Consider the following 18,172-nt stretch of genomic DNA (forward strand, 5'->3'; position numbering starts at 1 on the left):
AGATAGCTTTAGGAGGGGTGGATGGCACGTTTTATTATGTGCATTTGCATAGTCAGTGGCTTCATAGCTCCAAACTTTATGTGACCTTCAGATTAGATCAAGTACAGCACGCAGTGAGCTTCATGGAGTGGGTTTCCATGGCCGGGCAGCTGCATCCAAGCCACACATCACCAAATGCAATGCCAAGCGTCGGATGCAGCACGCCGTAAAGGACGCCGCCACTGGACTCTAGAGCAGTGGAGACCCGTCCTCCAGAGTGGTGAATCACGCTTTTCCATCTGGCAATCTGATGGACGAATCTGGGTTTGGAAGTTGCCAGGAGAACGGTACATTTCGGACTGCATTGTGAAAGGAGGAATTACAGTGTGGGGTTGTTTTTCAGGACTTGGGCTTGGCCCCTTAGTTTCCGGTACAGGAATTCTGAATGCTTCAGGATACCAAAACATTTTGAACAATTCCATGCTCCCACATTGTGGGAACAGTTTGGAGTGTGCCCCTTCCTCTTCTAACATGACTGTGCACCAATGCACAAAGCAAGGATCCGAACCTAATAGAAGACCTTTGGGATGAATTAGAGAAGTGACTGAGAGCCAGGCCTTCTTGACTAACATCAGTGTGTGACCTCACCAATCTATTTTTGGAAGAATGGTCCAAAATTCCTGTAAACTCTCCTTGACCGTGTGGACAGACTTCTCAAAAGAGTGGAAGCTGTAATAGCTGCAAAAGGCGGACCAATATCATTTTGAACTCTATTGTGGTTAGGACTGGAATGGCACTTCAATTCATATGTGAGTTGAGGCAGGTGAGCTAATACTTTTGGAAATATAGTGTAGTTTACTTTGAAAGGCTTAAGAATAGCCTGATTTAGGCCCTTTAAAAATGTATTTGCCAGTCTAAGTGATTAAGTGTCCTGGATTATGTGGTACGTTGCAAATTAGCAAAACACGGCATGAAGGGGTTAAAAAACTTTATTGCTGAATTTGAAAAAAAGTTTTGGTACATTTAATTAAATGTCCTATGAAGCATGTTGGCTAGAACTGCTTATGAGATCCAGGCGTTGTTTTTATCTGACGTTGGTGCAACATTACAGTAATTTCTTGGTCGTGCACGTCACCTTTTCCCCCCACAGCTGCACAGAGGGGAACTTGTGGGCTGCTCTGCAGTGCTTTGCACAGCCGAATGGCTTTAGCTTTCATCTTTCCCACACAACAGCTTATTCTTTGCTGCGCTGCTTCTTTGGTACAAAAAAAAAGAAAAAAGTCAGAACTGCTTTCTAGAAAAGGGCAATTACTTTTCATTTTGTTTGGCTCCTTTTATGTGCATTTTTATTGAATTTCTACCCAAAGCAAGGTTAAAAAAGTCCACTCCATGCAAAGTTTGAGAATATTATTTATTAGGTCATCACAATGCAGTCCTGCTACAGATTTTTCGTTAGTGTCAAGAAGTCAGCGCATATACACACACACAGACAATTGGAACGTACCATTTTGCTAAAATCCACAGGGACATGAGTTACTTGTTAATGCTATGAAATGTAAAGTATAGACCAAAATATAAAATTAAAAAACAAATATAAGTGCTCTCCAACATGAATTAAAACAAAATAAACAATAAAACCAACTCCTCACTGCAACTTCCTCTTTCACACAACAGAAGACACTAACTTTGAATAAATCCAGTTATTTTAGGCTCTGCAACACCATGACATTTTCATAGCATGTGGCACATGCTATGATTTCACTAAGAATTTTTTTGTTTGTTTTTTATAATACTGGTTTTTATGGTGAAATAAAGGAAATGAAATTCTTTGTAAAAGCTTGGGGGAAAAAAAGTAAAAGACAAAGGTGTAACTTCACCTTCCACCAACACACACAAGTTAAATACACAAAGGTATTCAGCTACATTCCGATCACAGTTCTAATCCTTTGTGCGACAACAGATTCAACACCCTGAACATTGTGAAGAATAAAAAGAAAGGTAAAACACCACAAGTCACATGATTAGTGTCATTACAACAGTTTAGCAGCTCCAACTACCTGATTATATAGCCCTAAAAGATTAGAAGTGACTGTGAGATTTTCTCCTTTTGCATTCACTTCAGCATGATTTTTGCAAAGACTCATAGAAAATGTTGCAATGTTTCCCCGCCAATAAGTTTAACCTGCTTTAGATTTGACTTGCTGCTCTCAATGCAGCCATTTTTAAGCTACAAAAACGTTGACCTGCTTAAGAGCCATTTGTCCACTAACCAACGTCCGTGGCTCCATTCCACCTGCACAGGTTAAGGTAATCTTGACTCTAAGGCTACGGTCTAGAGGTTAGTTGAAAAATAAGATGTTGTTTGCAAAATATTGTGAAAGTCCCGCCACCTCATACATCTCCGTCTTCAATCCGGGCGAGCTGCCTCTCCAGCAACTCGATCCTCTGGTTCTGAGCCAGGACAACAGCCCGTAAAGCCTTCATTTCTGCCAACAACTCTGTGAGCATTTCATCCTGAAAAGGGAGAAATTAAGGTCTTAGATAACATTTCTGAGCAAGGGCAAAAAAAAAAAAAAATGGAAAGTTTGTGAAGGACTATCACACCTCTCTTCTCGGTCTGTCTGCGTTTCCGTCCGTCTCCTTTGGGGTCACTTGCTGTGGTGCTGCTTCCTCGTCCATCTCCCTGGCGGCGGACGTAGGTGTAGATGTGTGTGCTGCTGTGTTCCCTGCTGAGGTTAGGGGGCTCCCCAAGTCCTGAGAATCACGTTTGGGCTTGCCTCTGAGGGTGTCTCTTTGTTTGGATGGCGGGGCTGTGTAGCCACCGCTCAGAGACACCAGCAGCGGTGGTGCGTCCTGTCCAGCAATCCATTCATCAGCCAGCAGGGCTGGCTCCAAGCCCGCTGTGTCTGGGTAAAGGTCTACCTGAAATAGATCTGACTGAGAAAGCAAAACAGAGAGAAGGCCAAAATCACTAAACTATCCGGTTTAATTTTTAACATGTATGTCTACAAATTACACTGTATGCAACTTACTTTGCGTGGTACAGTCATAGAAATAGGTTCCACCTTTCTTTCGTGTAGTTTATAGAACCTAAAGATTAAAAGAAATTAAAAAAAATAATAATTCTATGTTATTCTTGATCCCTTTGAGAGTTTTATATTACTGTATTTTTCACAATTAGGACGCACCCGAGTAAAAGGAACACCGTCAATGAATGGTCGGGTTTGGATTTTGTCATATATAAGGCGCACCAAACTATAAGGTGCATGCAGTGAGACATAAGAGTCAGAGATAAGTCCATCAGTCAGTCAGGTTTAATTAACTGCGTTCACAGTAGCTCTAGAACTTGTTTGTAACAACCAACCAAACAGAGCGCCATTTACCTCTCAAAATGGCTTTGTGATCAGTAAGCACAACCAGAATTGATCCATATATAAGGCGGGCACAATGTCGTTCTTTAAAGAAGAAAAAAAGAACGAAAAAAAACAAGGCTTCGAAGTACACCTTATAGTCCTGTAAATACAATAAACCAATCAAGATATACAACTGGTGTCCTTAAAAACAAATACAATTTCATGAAAATGAAGGGAGTATTTATATATTTCTGGTTCATACCAGTCTGTTCCATCAGATGGTCTGCTTTGTAGAAGCAGCAGTGAAAGTGGTTTGGACCAAACAAGCTAAAATGAGTCTGTCAGAAAACTCGCCTGAATTTGCTTGCAGATGAACCATGGTCTGGTTCATTACAGTGTGAAAATAAAGAGACTATTCAACAAAGCAAAGAAGGTAAGTGAAACAAAGTTCCCAGATAAAAATGCACCAATTTAGATTTGCACAAATCAAAAGAAACATGAAATCAATAAAAAAAAGATGTCTGTTTACATCTGACATGAAACACTGAGAAGATTGAGGTGCCTGTTTACCCCGTTAGAGAAGTGCATCGAAGGACTATGGGCAGGCAAGTTTAACAAACTGTTGTTTCTGTGTGTCATAGTGGTTTGATCTGCTCTCAAAAGAGAAAATGTGAAATCAAACGAAATATGTTCAAACTTTCTGGCTTTCCCCGTCCACCAAATCCACTGGACAATCCTTGTTAGCTCAAGCTTTAATAGAGAGTTCACAGTACTTACCTTGCTATTTCACATTTGTTGACTTCCACGCCTCTTTTACAAAGGAAACCCGCACCTCTTTGAGGCTCTTTACTGCTATATAAACTGAGGAAGTGCACGTAGGGGGGCTCATCTGTCACTTCAAAATAGCGGATGGTGCAATCTCCCTGAAAGACAACCGTTCAGCCAGTGATAAGATGAAAATAACAAAACCCTAGGGAGTCCAACTTCAGTACTTTGTGGTATCAAAAAAAACAAAAAAAAAAGCTCTTATCTCTAGTAAAATACACATCCACAGAGGCTGGCAATCTGAAATAAAGTTAAAAAGTTGGCTTGTTTACGCCATAATGCTGCTGTAATTTTTAAGAAATGCCAATGTGTCGATGTTGGGAAGGTGGGTAAAGACCATTAAGGTTTTTTGTTGCTATCTTGCTGAAAAATACAGCGTTTGGCTCTAAGGTCCTATCGTCTTTTTTTTTAAACTGATTAAAAAAACATTAGTCTCTGGAAAAAGTTTTACCAAAATATAGTATAAAGGAAAGTTACTGCTTTTGTTCCTAATGTCTGAGATTCTACATCTATATACAACTTTTATATTCTTTTAACATCGAAGCTTTAGCTCCAGCGTTGACATCATTTCGACTACCCTAACTCTTTAACTGTTTACGCAATTAACATACCGGTAATTCCAGTGAATTCTGAAACCGAGAAAAGCAGCCTTGTACTGATATGCAACTGTTTACAGTATTGAAGTGCTTACACAATCGATGTAAATCCACTGATTCTGTCTTGGAGAAAAGAGACTTTATGCAACACTTTGCGTTAATAAAGTATTAGATATACCGTAAGTGTTGCGTATGGACATAAACTGTTGCATATCTGTTCAAAGCCAATATGCAAACAGCTTATCTCTGCATCAGAAGTAGTTGATTCAGGCTGATCGCGTAAATGTCGAAGAGTTGGGATACGTCAAAGACTGTGTGCTATTTTGGTGTCGCCAATGACATCTCCAGTGCCAGAGGGTTAAAAAAGCTGTAACTTGGGTTAGCAGAATACTTTTAAGGCTTCACCTTTCCACACAGGTAGACCATGTTTGTGTCCGGGTCGTAAAAGGGTAAAAGAACTCCGTTACTTGTGTCCATTTCCTGTACGACAACTGGCTCCGACAAGTCTTTCTGTTAAGACACAAAGCATTGCTTACATTTTTGTTCTAGTTCTAATATTCAAATGCATTCTGTTTAAATGCTAAATAGTTTGGAGTAGAGTTTAGGGACAACTTAAAATGCAGTAAACTTTATTTTGAGTAATTCATACTCACGGTATCCCACAGAGCGAACTGCCTTTCACTCATGCGACTGAAACCTGTCGTCAGGATTTTTCCATCGGCCAGAAATACGGCCCTCATGGGCCTCGTACCCTCGTGGACCTTCTCTCGCACCTAGCAGAATGACCATATGTATGTGACAAACCAAACCAAAACATGAGTATCTACTCCGTGCTGTTGACAAAAGCCGTTTACAGCAGAGGTATGACCTTAAGGACGGTGCCTCTTCGCGGGTCAATGATGCGCAGAGCCTTGTCTTTGCACACAGTGCAGACGGCACTGCCGTCCTTGTTCCAGCTCACACTGTAGATCAGGTCTGGGTGGGACTCGGTGAGCTGGTACACCAGCTCTCCTGTGCCCACGTTCCACACACAAATGATGTTGTCACAGCCTACAAAGCAGCAGAAAACAGTCCGACAAAGTCAACAAAAGACTACGCTATGGAATGTCTTTGGAATAGAGTACAAACCATTTTCAGCAGACATACAATCAAGGTGTTTCCTCTCAAGATTGCTCATGAAAGGATAAGCATGTAGTTCTTCATAACTAAAGAGTATGCGGAAGTCTAAATCAATTTATTTATATGATAAAAATCCCAAATTCTATTTTAATCTAGGGACCAAACAGAATTTCGAACCATTCTGTGACAACAGGCTTCTGAAAACTAAAAGTATTTTTGATGTCCATCAACCAAAGCTCAGAAATAGCTTTTTTTCAGCAACAGATCAAGACAAAACAATAATAAAGGTTCCTAATAATGCAATAGAGATGATAATCCAAACTGTCTGATTCTTATTTGACATTTTAGTAGGTCTATGGGTCATCAAGAACATTTCCAAACATTTTGAAAATAACATTTTGAGTTATTTTTAAATCAACTTTTAAGGTTGCCGTTTTTGCGCCATTTGATTGATGTGATCTAGGTATACAAACACTAGCCGGAGGTCATGTGATAGGAATCTGCTCCCTTGCACTCATCAGGATCCCAGAATACACAAGAAGACTTTGGACTTAATAAAAGCAGCTTATGACATTCTTTTGCCACAAGAGTTTTCAGAGAAACAAAGAACTGCTTTTACTTCTTGTTATAATGACTATGTAGTTTGGATTTGTCACATATACTCCATTATACCTCTTTGTTGGAAACACTGTGTGGCTCCTGTCTAATAAAACGTCTCCAAAAGCTCTTACTCTATCTGCTGATACAATGGCTTAATTATGAACTGCATGCAATTTTTGCAAAACAAACAAGACAATCAAATTTCAACTGATAAGGAAATAATTGCAACTACCGGTATGTTTATTTGATGCCTATTTGAGATTAGGATTGTTTGGGGAGTCTCTAAAGCAATGCCCCTTTGAAAAATGACTAGCACACTCATTTTAGTAGTAATGAACAAGACGAAAACATTATAATTCACACATTGTGTGGTGGAGGTGGTGTAAAGGAAGAGTGGTTCTGCCTTCAGCAGAATATTGCAGGTTTCCCACCATGACCACCCACTTTTCAAAGTGTCTTTGGGCACATTGGTCTTGGTGGTCCTGGTGTCAGTCTGAGGCAGAGGAAGGTAGCAAAGTGCTATAAGGCATTTACCATTAATGACTTGAAGAGCTGTAGCCATTTTTCAGAGCAATCACACTCTATTTTCAAACTGGCTGGCACGTCTGTGACATACTAAACAACATTGTAGTCAGGCGAGATTTGTTTCTCAACTTTTAACTTCTTTTGCATACAGATGCAAATTCATGTCACCGTTTTGGGTAAATGTCTAGACCTCCACACACTGGCTTGACAATCTATACTCATTGGATTCTGCACGAAAAAAGGAAACCCAAAGTGAGAAACATTGACCACAGTTTATTCCATCCATGGCAACAACATAACAAAACAGTCATTAAGTGGAACAGGGTAAAGTCTGAAACTCTATTTTGGGTCCACCCAACTGCCAAAAACAACAACCCTAAATTTGCTTAAATTAAAGATCTAAAAAATTAAAACACCTGATGAAAAATAATCCCTCATGGAGAGTTATGAATAAAAATAAAAAAACATTAAAAAAAATTACCATCCAAAAACTTTTTAACCACAGAGTCTATAGAGGTTTAATTTTGACATTTTAACATCAGAGTCAATGTGAAAAGGCTCCTCCAGCTTCCTGTGGTCACTAGAGGAACTGCATCACTTCTTGGTTTGTGTTAAATTCCGAAACGGTAGGTAGGGGATAGGTTATTGCCTAGCCCAGGGGTGTCAAACATACGGCCCGTGGGCCGTATCTGGCCCGCCAGGTAGTTTAGTCCAGCCCACACATGGAGAGCAAAAATCATAAGCATGTTTAAAAAGGAAAGCACGTTTCTAGTCGATTCCTGTGGCGAGTTATGATTTTTTAAAGAAATAACCGAAATGCACAATTCTGCCACTAGGGGGACCAAAGGAAAAGCAAAACAGGCAATAAATCAGGCAATATAAAATATCTAGGTATTTATTTTTCCCCCAAAATATCAGAACTGGTGCAGCTAAACTACACCCCATTACTGAAAAACATACAGGACGATCTAACACGCTGGACCAACCTGCCTTTGTCCCTTATGGGCAAGGTAGCCACGGTTAAAATGAAAGTCTTACCCAAAGTTAATTATCTCTTCTCAATGATTCCCACACAACCGCCATTAAAATGGTTCAAAACATTAGACTCATCCATATCAAGCTTTCTATGGAACAATAAACCTGCAAGAATTAGTCTAAAAACTTTAAAATCTGCAAAAAGCTGTGGAGGATTAGAATTACCTAACTTCCACAATTACTTTCTTGCAAATAGATTACAATACATCTTAAAATGGTTAAAAAATAATCCAGAAACCAACTCATGGTTAGACTTGGAACAGGCGTTATGTGGAAAGATCAACCTGTCAGATCTTCCATTTATTAGTCAAATAGTTAAAAAACAGGATTGTTTCCAAAGTATTAATATAAATGCCACTTTAACAGCTTGGTGGGAATTTCTCAAAATATCAAAATCATCAATTCAACCGTGCAAAATGACACCCATCTGGAACAACCCAGACATCCTCATAAACAAAAAAATTATCCACTTCCCAGCTTGGCAAGCAGGGGGCATAAAACAACTAGAGCACATAATTATTGATAGAAGATTCATAACTCCCCAGGAACTTCAAGACAAACATGGAATATATAACTTCTTGGAATATCAGCAACTTAAATCAATTATTACTAAAAAGTTTAAATACAGAGACAACGATTTAAAGCTACCAGATGTAGTTACCACTCTGATCAATTTCTCAATGAATAAAACTCTCTCCAAAATATACAAACTTTTATGTAATTTAGATAACAATATTTCACTTCCGACAACAAAATGGGATGCGGATTTGAGCATCAGCACAGATGAAAGTTTTTGGTCAGAACTTTGTCTAAACACCTTTAAAATGACAAAAAGTCCAAATCTGCAGCTAATCCATTTCAAAACTCTTCACAGAATTTACTACACTGGACAGAGGATGTTCAAGATGGGTCTCAGTAACTCAGACATTTGTCAGCACTGTGACAGTAATCTACCCGACAATTACATGCATGCACTATGGTTCTGCACGCCTGTCCAGGCTCTCTGGCAGCAGGTATGTGCCGATCTATCAGTCTGGCTTAAGGTTTCAATCACAGCTTCACCGGCACTTTGTGTGCTTGGTGACATGAGTGCCATCGATGTAGAAGGAGGATTAGGCTCTATCATTTTCATAACTCTTTGCATTGCTAAAAAAACTATTTTAATAAATTGGAAAAACAAAAAAATATAAATATAAGTCAACACAGAAATCTGCTGCTTTATCATATCAGCTTGGAAAAAATGTCAGCCCAAAGTTCAAGTAACTTTGAAAGAATTCGGTCTCTCTGGTCTCCCATAGCTAACTCCGTGACTTAGGGGGTGGGGGGGGCATGGTCGTCGCTGCTCCTTGCCCTTCTGCCGTGGGCCGGGGTGGGGGTCGGGGCCTCCGGTGCCTGGCCGGGGGTGGTGGGGGCTCCGTTGGTCGGGGGGTCGGGTCCGGCGCCTGGGTGGGGCGGCCTGGGGCGCTGCGTGGTCCTCTGGGCTTGGGTGTGGGGGTGCGTGGTGGGGGGGTGGGGTGGTGGTCTGGCTTGGCTTGGGGGGGTGGTCCCTTTGCCTGTGCTGGGGGGGGTTGGCGGGGGGCGCTGCTCGGGGTGGGGGGGCCCAGCGGCGCTGGATGGGCTTCCCGTCTACACCTGGGGCTGGGATCGGCCCTTCCCTGGCTCTGGGGCGGGACGGGACAACCCTCTTGGGGCCCCCGGTCGCTCTGGGTGTCATCCGCTTCGGCTGCGGGGTCTGGGGGTGGGGTGGGGTGGGGGTCTTGTCGGCCCTGTCCTGTGGGGGGGCATTCTGGGGGAGGGGGGGGGCCACTATTGGTACGGGGCAGGGGGGGTTGACGGGTCGGGGTCTCCGCTGAGGCCATCGAAACACACTCTCTCAAACACACATACACGCACACACATTTTGCAAGGAAGGTGGGACCTAGGACCATCTGTCCCCTGCCTCTTCCCTGTTGGGGGGTTCGGGCCCCTTTGCAACGGCGGCTGTGTCCCCGGGGTGCCGGCTTCCTGGGCCCGGCGGTGCTCTCTCCGCGCGGTGGGGGGGTTCACATTACATCTGAGCCGGGGGTGTTCGTGTCCCTGGGGGGTGGGTTCTGGTCCTTGCTCCTGAGTGCTGGGCCCCGCCAAATTTCCAACTGTGGCCGAGCCTGGTCGGGCTGGGGCGGCGCCCTCTTTCCCTCCGTGCCTCCCTGCTCTCTGGCTCTGGGGGCCTTGCGGCGGCCCTGCTGGCCCTGGCCTGGGTGGCGGGCTTGGTCACCCGGGCGGCGGTTGTTCCCTGCCTGTTCCCGTGTGGCGTTGGGGGGATTCCGGCTGCCGCTGCTGGTGCGGTGGGGGTCTTGGGGTGGGGATGGCTGGGCACTCTCCCTCCTTCTTTTCACGTTCCACCATCCATTTTAGAAGAACATAAACACTCACCTGAGCACAGGTGTTAGCTCAACAGACTGAATGACTGAAATATTTCACACTAGTTGGTTTTAAGGCATAAGTATGCGTGTGAACACTATCTGTTTTGTGTACATGTCGACAGGTGGACATTTTTGCAACTAACAGGTGTGTTTATAACATTTGAGTGTGTGTGGACAGGCTCCGCCCTTTTTTTTTTTTTTTTTTTTTTTACATTTAAACCTTACCATAATGATTAACAACCAGTAAACTTGTTGCTTTATGCTGCTTCATGGTCTTATCCCCCTTCCCCTCCTATTATCACCCCCTACCCCCCCTCTCTCTAACGTCCCTCTCTCTTCTTCCCCTCTTTCCTTTTCCGTCCGGTCCAACACCAAAGATTTTCAGACATGTTTGAAATTAATAAAGTTTGGCCTCAATTACAAAAGGGGTTTATTCAGACATACCTTTGGTTTGTCTGAAGATTAATAACCCCTCTTGTTAAAGTAAAATATGTCCAACCCAAGAGGCCCTCAGCTCTCATCTGACTGCCCAGCTGTTGGACAGGACAAGTTAAAAAAAAAAAAAAAGAAAAAAAAAACAGGTGAAACATCATATGTTTGCGCTTGCCAAAGGTGAAACCTAACAGCTCTGCTTCTGGGTAAGATGCAGTTTGTTTCCCTGCGAGCCTCAAGGCTGTTTTGTTGCTAAAAGAATGATCAGTAGTGACACAATAATGACCAAAATGGTGTCAAGAAGAAGTGGATTGCTGAGCTTTCTAGGAAAAATGGACAGTTTTCTTTTTAGGCAGGGTGTTTCATTTTTTTTGCGTAGCCCCTCTTGAGTTTATTATCGGGATTGCTTCAGTGTCAGATGTAAAATATTAAGTCAGTACAAAACTGAATAGACCTTTTTCTTTTAAGAGAAATTCATTTTATTTGAGATCCATTGGCCTCTGTGAATGAATGTGTGATAATAAGTGATTAGGCCACCATGTTGGTTGAGGCATTTTTTCCAACCGAGTAAAAAAACAAAAACAAAGCTGTTATTTTGTTTTTATGTTACCGTCCGGCCCACTTGAGATCAGACGGGTTGAATGCGGCCCCCGAACGCAAAATGAGTTTGACACCCCTGGCCTAGCCTATAACAGATACTACAGAAACATCTACTTTTACAATAACTTCTTTTATCGAAAGTCATATTTAGCGCATTATTTTCATGAAAAACATCATTAAAGACCCTCTCCAATAAAAATTGTGTTTTTGGTATTTTTAACATGTTCTTGTGGCATTTTTCTCACGATGGAGGACATATATGTTTAAAAAAAGCTCAAAATTCTGAGTATTGCAGTTTGAAAAAAGCCTGTAGCAGTGACGTAGGCGCTACAATCGACAGGCCACTAGCTCCCTGCTCCACTCCATTCCGATATATCCACTTGCAGACAAATAGATCCAAGTACGTCTTTGTTTTCTTTGTCTGAAGTGGCGTCTGGCTCAAAAGTGTACAACTGGATAGCTCCGATATTACTCGCCATTTTTGTTGTACCGGTAACGTTAGGTTGGGGTTGTGAAGGGCTGTAAGCTAGTGGGAGGGCGTGTAAACAAATAGATAATGGGAAATGGAAGCGGACTGACTCCATGCCAACAGTCCCACAACTTAGAGGAAAATTTCTACTGAACTACTGCTGCTCTGCAGAAACTATATCCTAGAAACGACACAGATTTCTTTGATTTTGTCTAAATACAGCATCATTATTATTAAAAGACCACTGGGAGCGCTTTGAAAAATAGATCAAAAGATAATTGAAGTGGGACTTTAACACTGTCAATCATTGTCTGCTTTCCGCTCTTACCTGCAGTTAAGAGAATGTTGTAGGCACTTGGGTGCCAAGCCAAGATTCCCACTCTCTTACTGTGTCCCTCCAGGGTCAAAATGGCATCAGTCATGGGTACTGTCAGCCCGCCATCTGGGATCTGCCACACCTTCACATGAACAGATTCAGATAGAAATTTCAGATCCACTTACTGTGCTCCAAAAGCAACTTCAAAGACAAATTTCTGCACAAAAGTGGTCTGATTTAAGTACTTAATATGTGGAAACCAAGGCTTCCATGTTGTAACACGTATCTTCACAATATATGTGGTCTAGCTCAACAGGGTGTCTTTTGTGTACTGGTATATATACCATGCATTATTTACTTGTAGCTGTGGTCAGAATAACTGTTATCGGCAAGCGATACAGAAAACTGATTAGTTGCCACAAACCACCAACACCCAAGCAAGGCAAGCCTCAGCTTGTGACTGATAACCTACCTTGACTGTGCAGTCCTCTGAGGCACTTGCAATGATGTTGTCATCGTGAGGACACCACTGGATATCCAATACTGGTGCTGCATGTCCACAGACCGTAGGGCAGGACTGGTCAACTCTGCCGCTCTGTTGGATGAGAAAATATTTTCATAATATCTGATCGGCAAAGAACTAGATAAGACAGAAAAAGTTCATGAAGCTACTTGATGAATTGCTCCTCAAAGCTTTTCCTATTTTGAGCTGGGTGGAGATGGTCAAACCTTGTTAATTGGCACTACAAGGAAGGTCCCTCCTCCTCCTGCTTCAATTATAACCGCAATGAATTTGGGGTTGACGGCGCAAAGGGGGCCGTCCCACGTCACCCGGGACACCCTCACGTCATCAATGCAGTGCTCGGACTTCCAGGCCTGCGCAAAGACATGGCGGAACTTGCTCTGCCTGACCACACCTCTTCGGAAAGACATCCCTGTAAGGAAAGGAAGAAAGGTGGCAAACTCAACCTAAAAGGTGAAAACAAGAAGGTATGTATACACACAAATGGAAACAAAGCAGCTGAACCGAATGACTACTCTTTGACTTCCCGATTGAGGCAGGTTTAAAAACTAAAATAGCAGGTGCTGGGGCCAGTTAACCAATTAACCGCTAGCTAAAGCCGTCCCTGTAACTCCAGTGTAAAAATGGACCAACTTTACAACTGAAAATACTGTAGTTCTTCAACATTTTTTTGGAATTCCAAAGTTTATCAAAAATATTTGCAGAAAGATTTAAGACCGTCAACAAAAGCTCAAAAGAGGATAGGTTGTGCAGCAGGACAATGCTTGGGGTCATTGTGCAGAACAGTTTCAACAGAAGAAAATATGTCTTCTGGTAGTTCTTTTCCCGCCCCAAACTGTAGATTTGTACAAGTTTTGTTCAAAGAACACATGAGAACTTAATGCTTGTATGATAGAAACATGAAAACATATGTTTTCATATGTACTCATATGCACATTCCCAGACATCTACTTTTAAAAAAAGATATTTAGCCCTGATTGTTATTAGCAAAAACCGTTGTATTAAAGTAAAGATGGTCAGGTTTAATAGAAGCCCAGATTTTATCAAGTCTGTGAATAGTGACCTTTTTTTAAGTCATTGGATGTAGGAATGAGGTGTTTCCCTGACATGCTTCTGTAAAATGAATACCATCATAAAAGCCAGGTTTGCTCCAACTTTTCCTTTAAACCACTGTATATTCTTTTTTTTTCTTAACAGTTAACATTTGACTAGATTTATATAATGTTTTCATGTGGAACTTAAAATACAAGGAATTCATTTTGCTTGCCATTATATACACATAATTAAATTTTATATTGAATATAAAATGTTGATTCTGCAGTAGGAGATTACACCACAAACTGAGGGTTACCTAACTATTAATTGTTAAAATACACATATATTAAAGGCAAATGGGCCATATTGGAATGAACTGTTATTAGTACTTTTTGTTGTAAGCTGGTGTTGTATCAATAAACTAAACCCAACTGCTTTAAAATCATGGTATACAGATAGTCAGATGACCACCAAAATCTTTAACTCCAAAACAACGTTGAGCAACATGTTGATCCCTGACATTTTTGTAAAAGTCAAGTTGCTTATGTCAGCGAAGCTATTCAACTGGCTTCAAATCACCCACAAAAACACCAAACGGTCACTTGACTGCATCCTACAGTTACTGATTTACACTACACTGAAAATCCATTCATCCATTTACTGAACCAACTTGTTCCTGTTCAGGCCATTGACTGTATTTAAGAACTGGACTGTGTGACTCCTCCCCATATAACGTAACAATCCTATAGCTAATACTCAGTCATTCTAGTTGCCAGAACAATTATTCTTGCTCTGCTACCTTTTTTTAAAAACATTTTCTTGTTTATTCTAGTTTTTTTCAAGATGTGTTTTGTGTATTGCAAGTTAGAAACTGGCCAATAAGATTATTTAATAAAGTATGTGGCTTTGTGTTGAAAGTTTGAGTGGTAGGGGTGTGAACTTCCAACAAGATCACTCCTGATTGGTGAGAGTGGTTGCCATAGAAATGATGGCTCAGACTACCTCAGAGCAATCACTGCTTACTGATGATTTCTGGTTCCAACATGGTGACGTCTGTATCGCAAAAAAAGGCGCCTGAATTGTTTTAATTTGGTTGGAGCCGAAATTACCGGTAAGTCATTTTCCAACTTACCCAAACCAGTTCCAATATACACAGTCAATGGTTCAGGGTCAAGGGGTTGCTGGAGCCTGTTCTAGGTACTGTCAGGTGACGGCAAAGTACACCCTGAACAGTTCACTAGTGTATTGAAGACTACTATACACACACACAGGCACACACACGCGGACGCACACACACACACACACACACACACATGCACACACGTCTAGAGGACAATTCAGCATCACCAATGACTAGGAAGCCAGAGAGTGCCCAAATTTTGTGTGCTCTACAGACGTCAACATGTTGGATCCAGACGAAAGATTGGTCCAAATTAATCTAAGACTACGTTTTTATGGCAACCACTACCGCCAATCAGGAGTGACCTAATAGGAAATCTGCACCCCTTCCACTTGAAAGTGTGCATGGGAGAATCTGTCAATCCAATATTTTGAAAGCTTGACATTATTGAAAAATCTGACTGGTTGGTTTATATCTTGAATAACTTGCATTACTGTAAATAATGTCATGGAAAAAAAAAGGATTAGCAAGAACACACACATCACATCTGTTCGTTTCTCTATAGAAGTCTTGGAGCCAGTGCGCACTACCTGTTTGGAACGTCAGGGGGGAAGGGTTACTTAGTCCAGTTCTCATGTACAGTCAATAGAGAACATGCAAACTCCACACAGAAAGGTCCCAGCTGCAATTTGAACCTTTTCTTTGTGCAAAGTTCTTCAGAGACGAACACACTAACAACGAACAACAGTACAAACCAATGCACAAGTGATCATTTTAAATACTGTAATTTAAAGGAAAAAAATAAACACAATTCTGCAAATAATCCTAATGTTTATTGATATCCCCCCCCCCCCCCCCCCCCCCGAAAATAAAATTAGGTTTAGGAAGAAAAAAACGGCACAAACAACAAAGTTTATGAAAATAAAGGGAATGTTTTTTCTCCTGAGTGTGGCTTTATGAAAATTCAAGAGGTGAGTTAAACCAGAGAGGCTGGTGGAACCAGCAGGCAAATTCTCTCATAGGGAGAGTCTGTCCCTGAAAAGTCCAGTCAGGCCTGGATGGACAAAAGGGCACGATCTGCCTGAAACCAAAACATGCTGTGGCAGTCAAAACACACACAGAGGAGAGGGGGTTGGGTACTGTAACCTAACTCTATATATTATGCTCCAGTTATCAGGAGCATTCACGTGCGTAAAGATTGCGCAAATAATTATAATTTTGAGCGCAGAGGCTCAAAGCCCACCAGTACAGTATGTTATACAAAGACGCCCTCGCGCCTTTAGGATTATCAACATTCTTTCCGCATTTCTGCTCTGGTTCCTTTTGTTATCTACCTAAAACACACATAGGGCTGCAAACAACTGCAGCGACAAAGAATGGGCACAACAGCGAACCATTTTTGTGGGATTTTGTTTTTTTTTACATTTTGCATACCTGCTTTTTTTCTTTTTCTTGATTGTAAATAAAAAGATCACCAAAAGCCGCTACTGTGACAGGAGGCCAATCAAATAATCCCCCTTGCGGGCAACGGTAACCTAATCCTCTCCTGCGTCCAGGCAGGCGTTCGCGGCGACTGCGCAGACCTATAGACAAAATAGAGTCATCAACCAGGGATTGAAAAACTTATTTTGTTTTTTTTTATAACCAAACACACCCTTCCCTTTCAATTTCATTGCAAAGACGCATGTCTGCGATGGTAAAGGCCTTACTTGATGGAGCATGTCCCGCGCAGGGTATAGAGCACGGCGACGGGGAACCAGAACAGCGCGGATGGCGGCGGAGACCGAGGAGATGCGGATTCCTTTTGCCCAGTCTCCACGCACAAATGCCCGTTTGGGAACGATAAATTGAGCGGAATCCCCGACACTTCCGGTTGATGGCAGGATGCATCAAGAGACACTGGATACAAGATGGATATCGACCCCGCGCGCGCACGTTTAGTCTCCGGGATACTAAATGTAACAAGTGCTCGTTTTAGAGCATGAAATAAAACAGATTTTAAAAACATTAAAGTAATATTTTTACGACATTATTTTGTAATAATGTTCCATTGAAGAAATTGTGGATTTTTAAAGAACTTTGTAATATTTGTAAACCTTATCTTATGTATGATTTTTTTTTAAGATAACATTCATCTTCTTATATAATATTGCTCATCTTTTTCCAAAATAAAATATTGGGAAAATATCAACCAAATTGTTTTTACTATCCTTTGGCGCCACCTTGTGTTCAATACCTACAGGTGTAGGTACCAAAACTATTTGGCCTGCAATAACCGTTCGGGGTGCTGGGGCTAAGGCTGACATCACATTATGTGATAGGCTGTCCTTTGGTCCGATGACGTTTGAGATAGTGATTGGTCTGGACAAATTACGGTACTACCATAGAAGATATGCGGTTTTTAACAAACAGAGCTACGACATAGATTATCTTGTAAACGGACTTTTATTATTGTTATGATTATTATTCAATGCATGTTCGCTTATTATTTTTTAAAGCCGTGCTAACAAATTTTTTTGCCACGGATGCACTTAAACTGGAATAAACAACTGGATTATGGCAAAATCTCTTTGTAAACATTACAAAGAATACTGTCAGTCACAATTTATGAGGGAAAATAACTTTAGATTTAAAAAAAGGAAACGTGAAATGAAAATATGTAGAGCCCGAGCAGATGTGGACGCTACGTAGTTTGTCCAAATGGGGTCACCGTAGTGTGACGTTATTCTCAGTCTAAAGGTCCCCGAACAGTTATTGCAGGCCAAATATACCTGGTACCTACACCGGTGGAATTGCTTCTCGGTGGTTTAAAGATGCAGTGGTGGCATCGATGCAACAGGTGGCTCCGTGGCGCAATGGATAGCGCATTGGACTTCTAGGTTAAAAGCATAGCAATTCAAAGGTTGTGGGTTCGAGTCCCACCGGAGTCGCATTTTTTTTTTGTCCTTCGTGCATTTTAACCGATATTCGTATTAGAACTATGGGTCGTACTGTCTCATGATAGCATTCAGTCATTCTTCTTCTAAACCGTTCGTTCCCTTTCGTGGTCACGGTGCTGCCGAAGCCTATCCCAGAGGCTAAGGACACCTGGATAGGTCGCCAGTCTGTTGCAGGGCCTCATGTCTCATGATGTTCTATAACTACCCAATCGAACATATAATGAATCATACAAATAAGCGTTTACGAAAATCGTTTGTTGGTTGTTTTTATTCGTTTTCAAACAATACAAAACATGAACATGGC

At 41.6% G+C, this 18,172-nt stretch overlaps 1 protein-coding gene and 1 non-coding gene across 2 annotated transcripts; one reads left to right on the forward strand and one right to left on the reverse strand.

Moving 5' to 3' along the window:
• Positions 1–1,371: 1,371 nt before the first annotated feature.
• Positions 1,372–16,831, reverse strand: coro1b (coronin, actin binding protein, 1B). The gene is made up of 12 exons (XM_004079785.5): positions 16,639–16,831; positions 16,364–16,512; positions 12,981–13,186; positions 12,724–12,846; positions 12,264–12,393; positions 5,622–5,803; positions 5,407–5,526; positions 5,159–5,263; positions 4,110–4,255; positions 3,012–3,069; positions 2,584–2,916; positions 1,372–2,493 (listed from the first exon to the last, which is right to left on the reverse strand). The coding sequence occupies exons 3-12, from the start codon at positions 13,182–13,184 to the stop codon at positions 2,371–2,373; spliced, it is 1,524 nt and encodes a 507-aa protein (XP_004079833.1). The 5' UTR covers positions 13,185–13,186; positions 16,364–16,512; positions 16,639–16,831; the 3' UTR covers positions 1,372–2,370.
• A 939-nt stretch (positions 16,832–17,770) lies between these two features.
• On the forward strand, positions 17,771–17,859 carry trnar-ucu (transfer RNA arginine (anticodon UCU)). Its single transcript is given in 2 exon segments — positions 17,771–17,807; positions 17,824–17,859. It is a non-coding gene; the product is annotated as a tRNA-Arg (tRNA).
• The last annotated feature ends 313 nt before the right edge of the window (positions 17,860–18,172 follow it).

This window comes from Oryzias latipes, chromosome 18 (genome assembly GCF_053564925.1).
Source record: "Oryzias latipes strain Hd-rR chromosome 18, Olatipes_Hd-rR_3.1".
NCBI lineage: Eukaryota > Metazoa > Chordata > Actinopteri > Beloniformes > Adrianichthyidae > Oryzias > Oryzias latipes.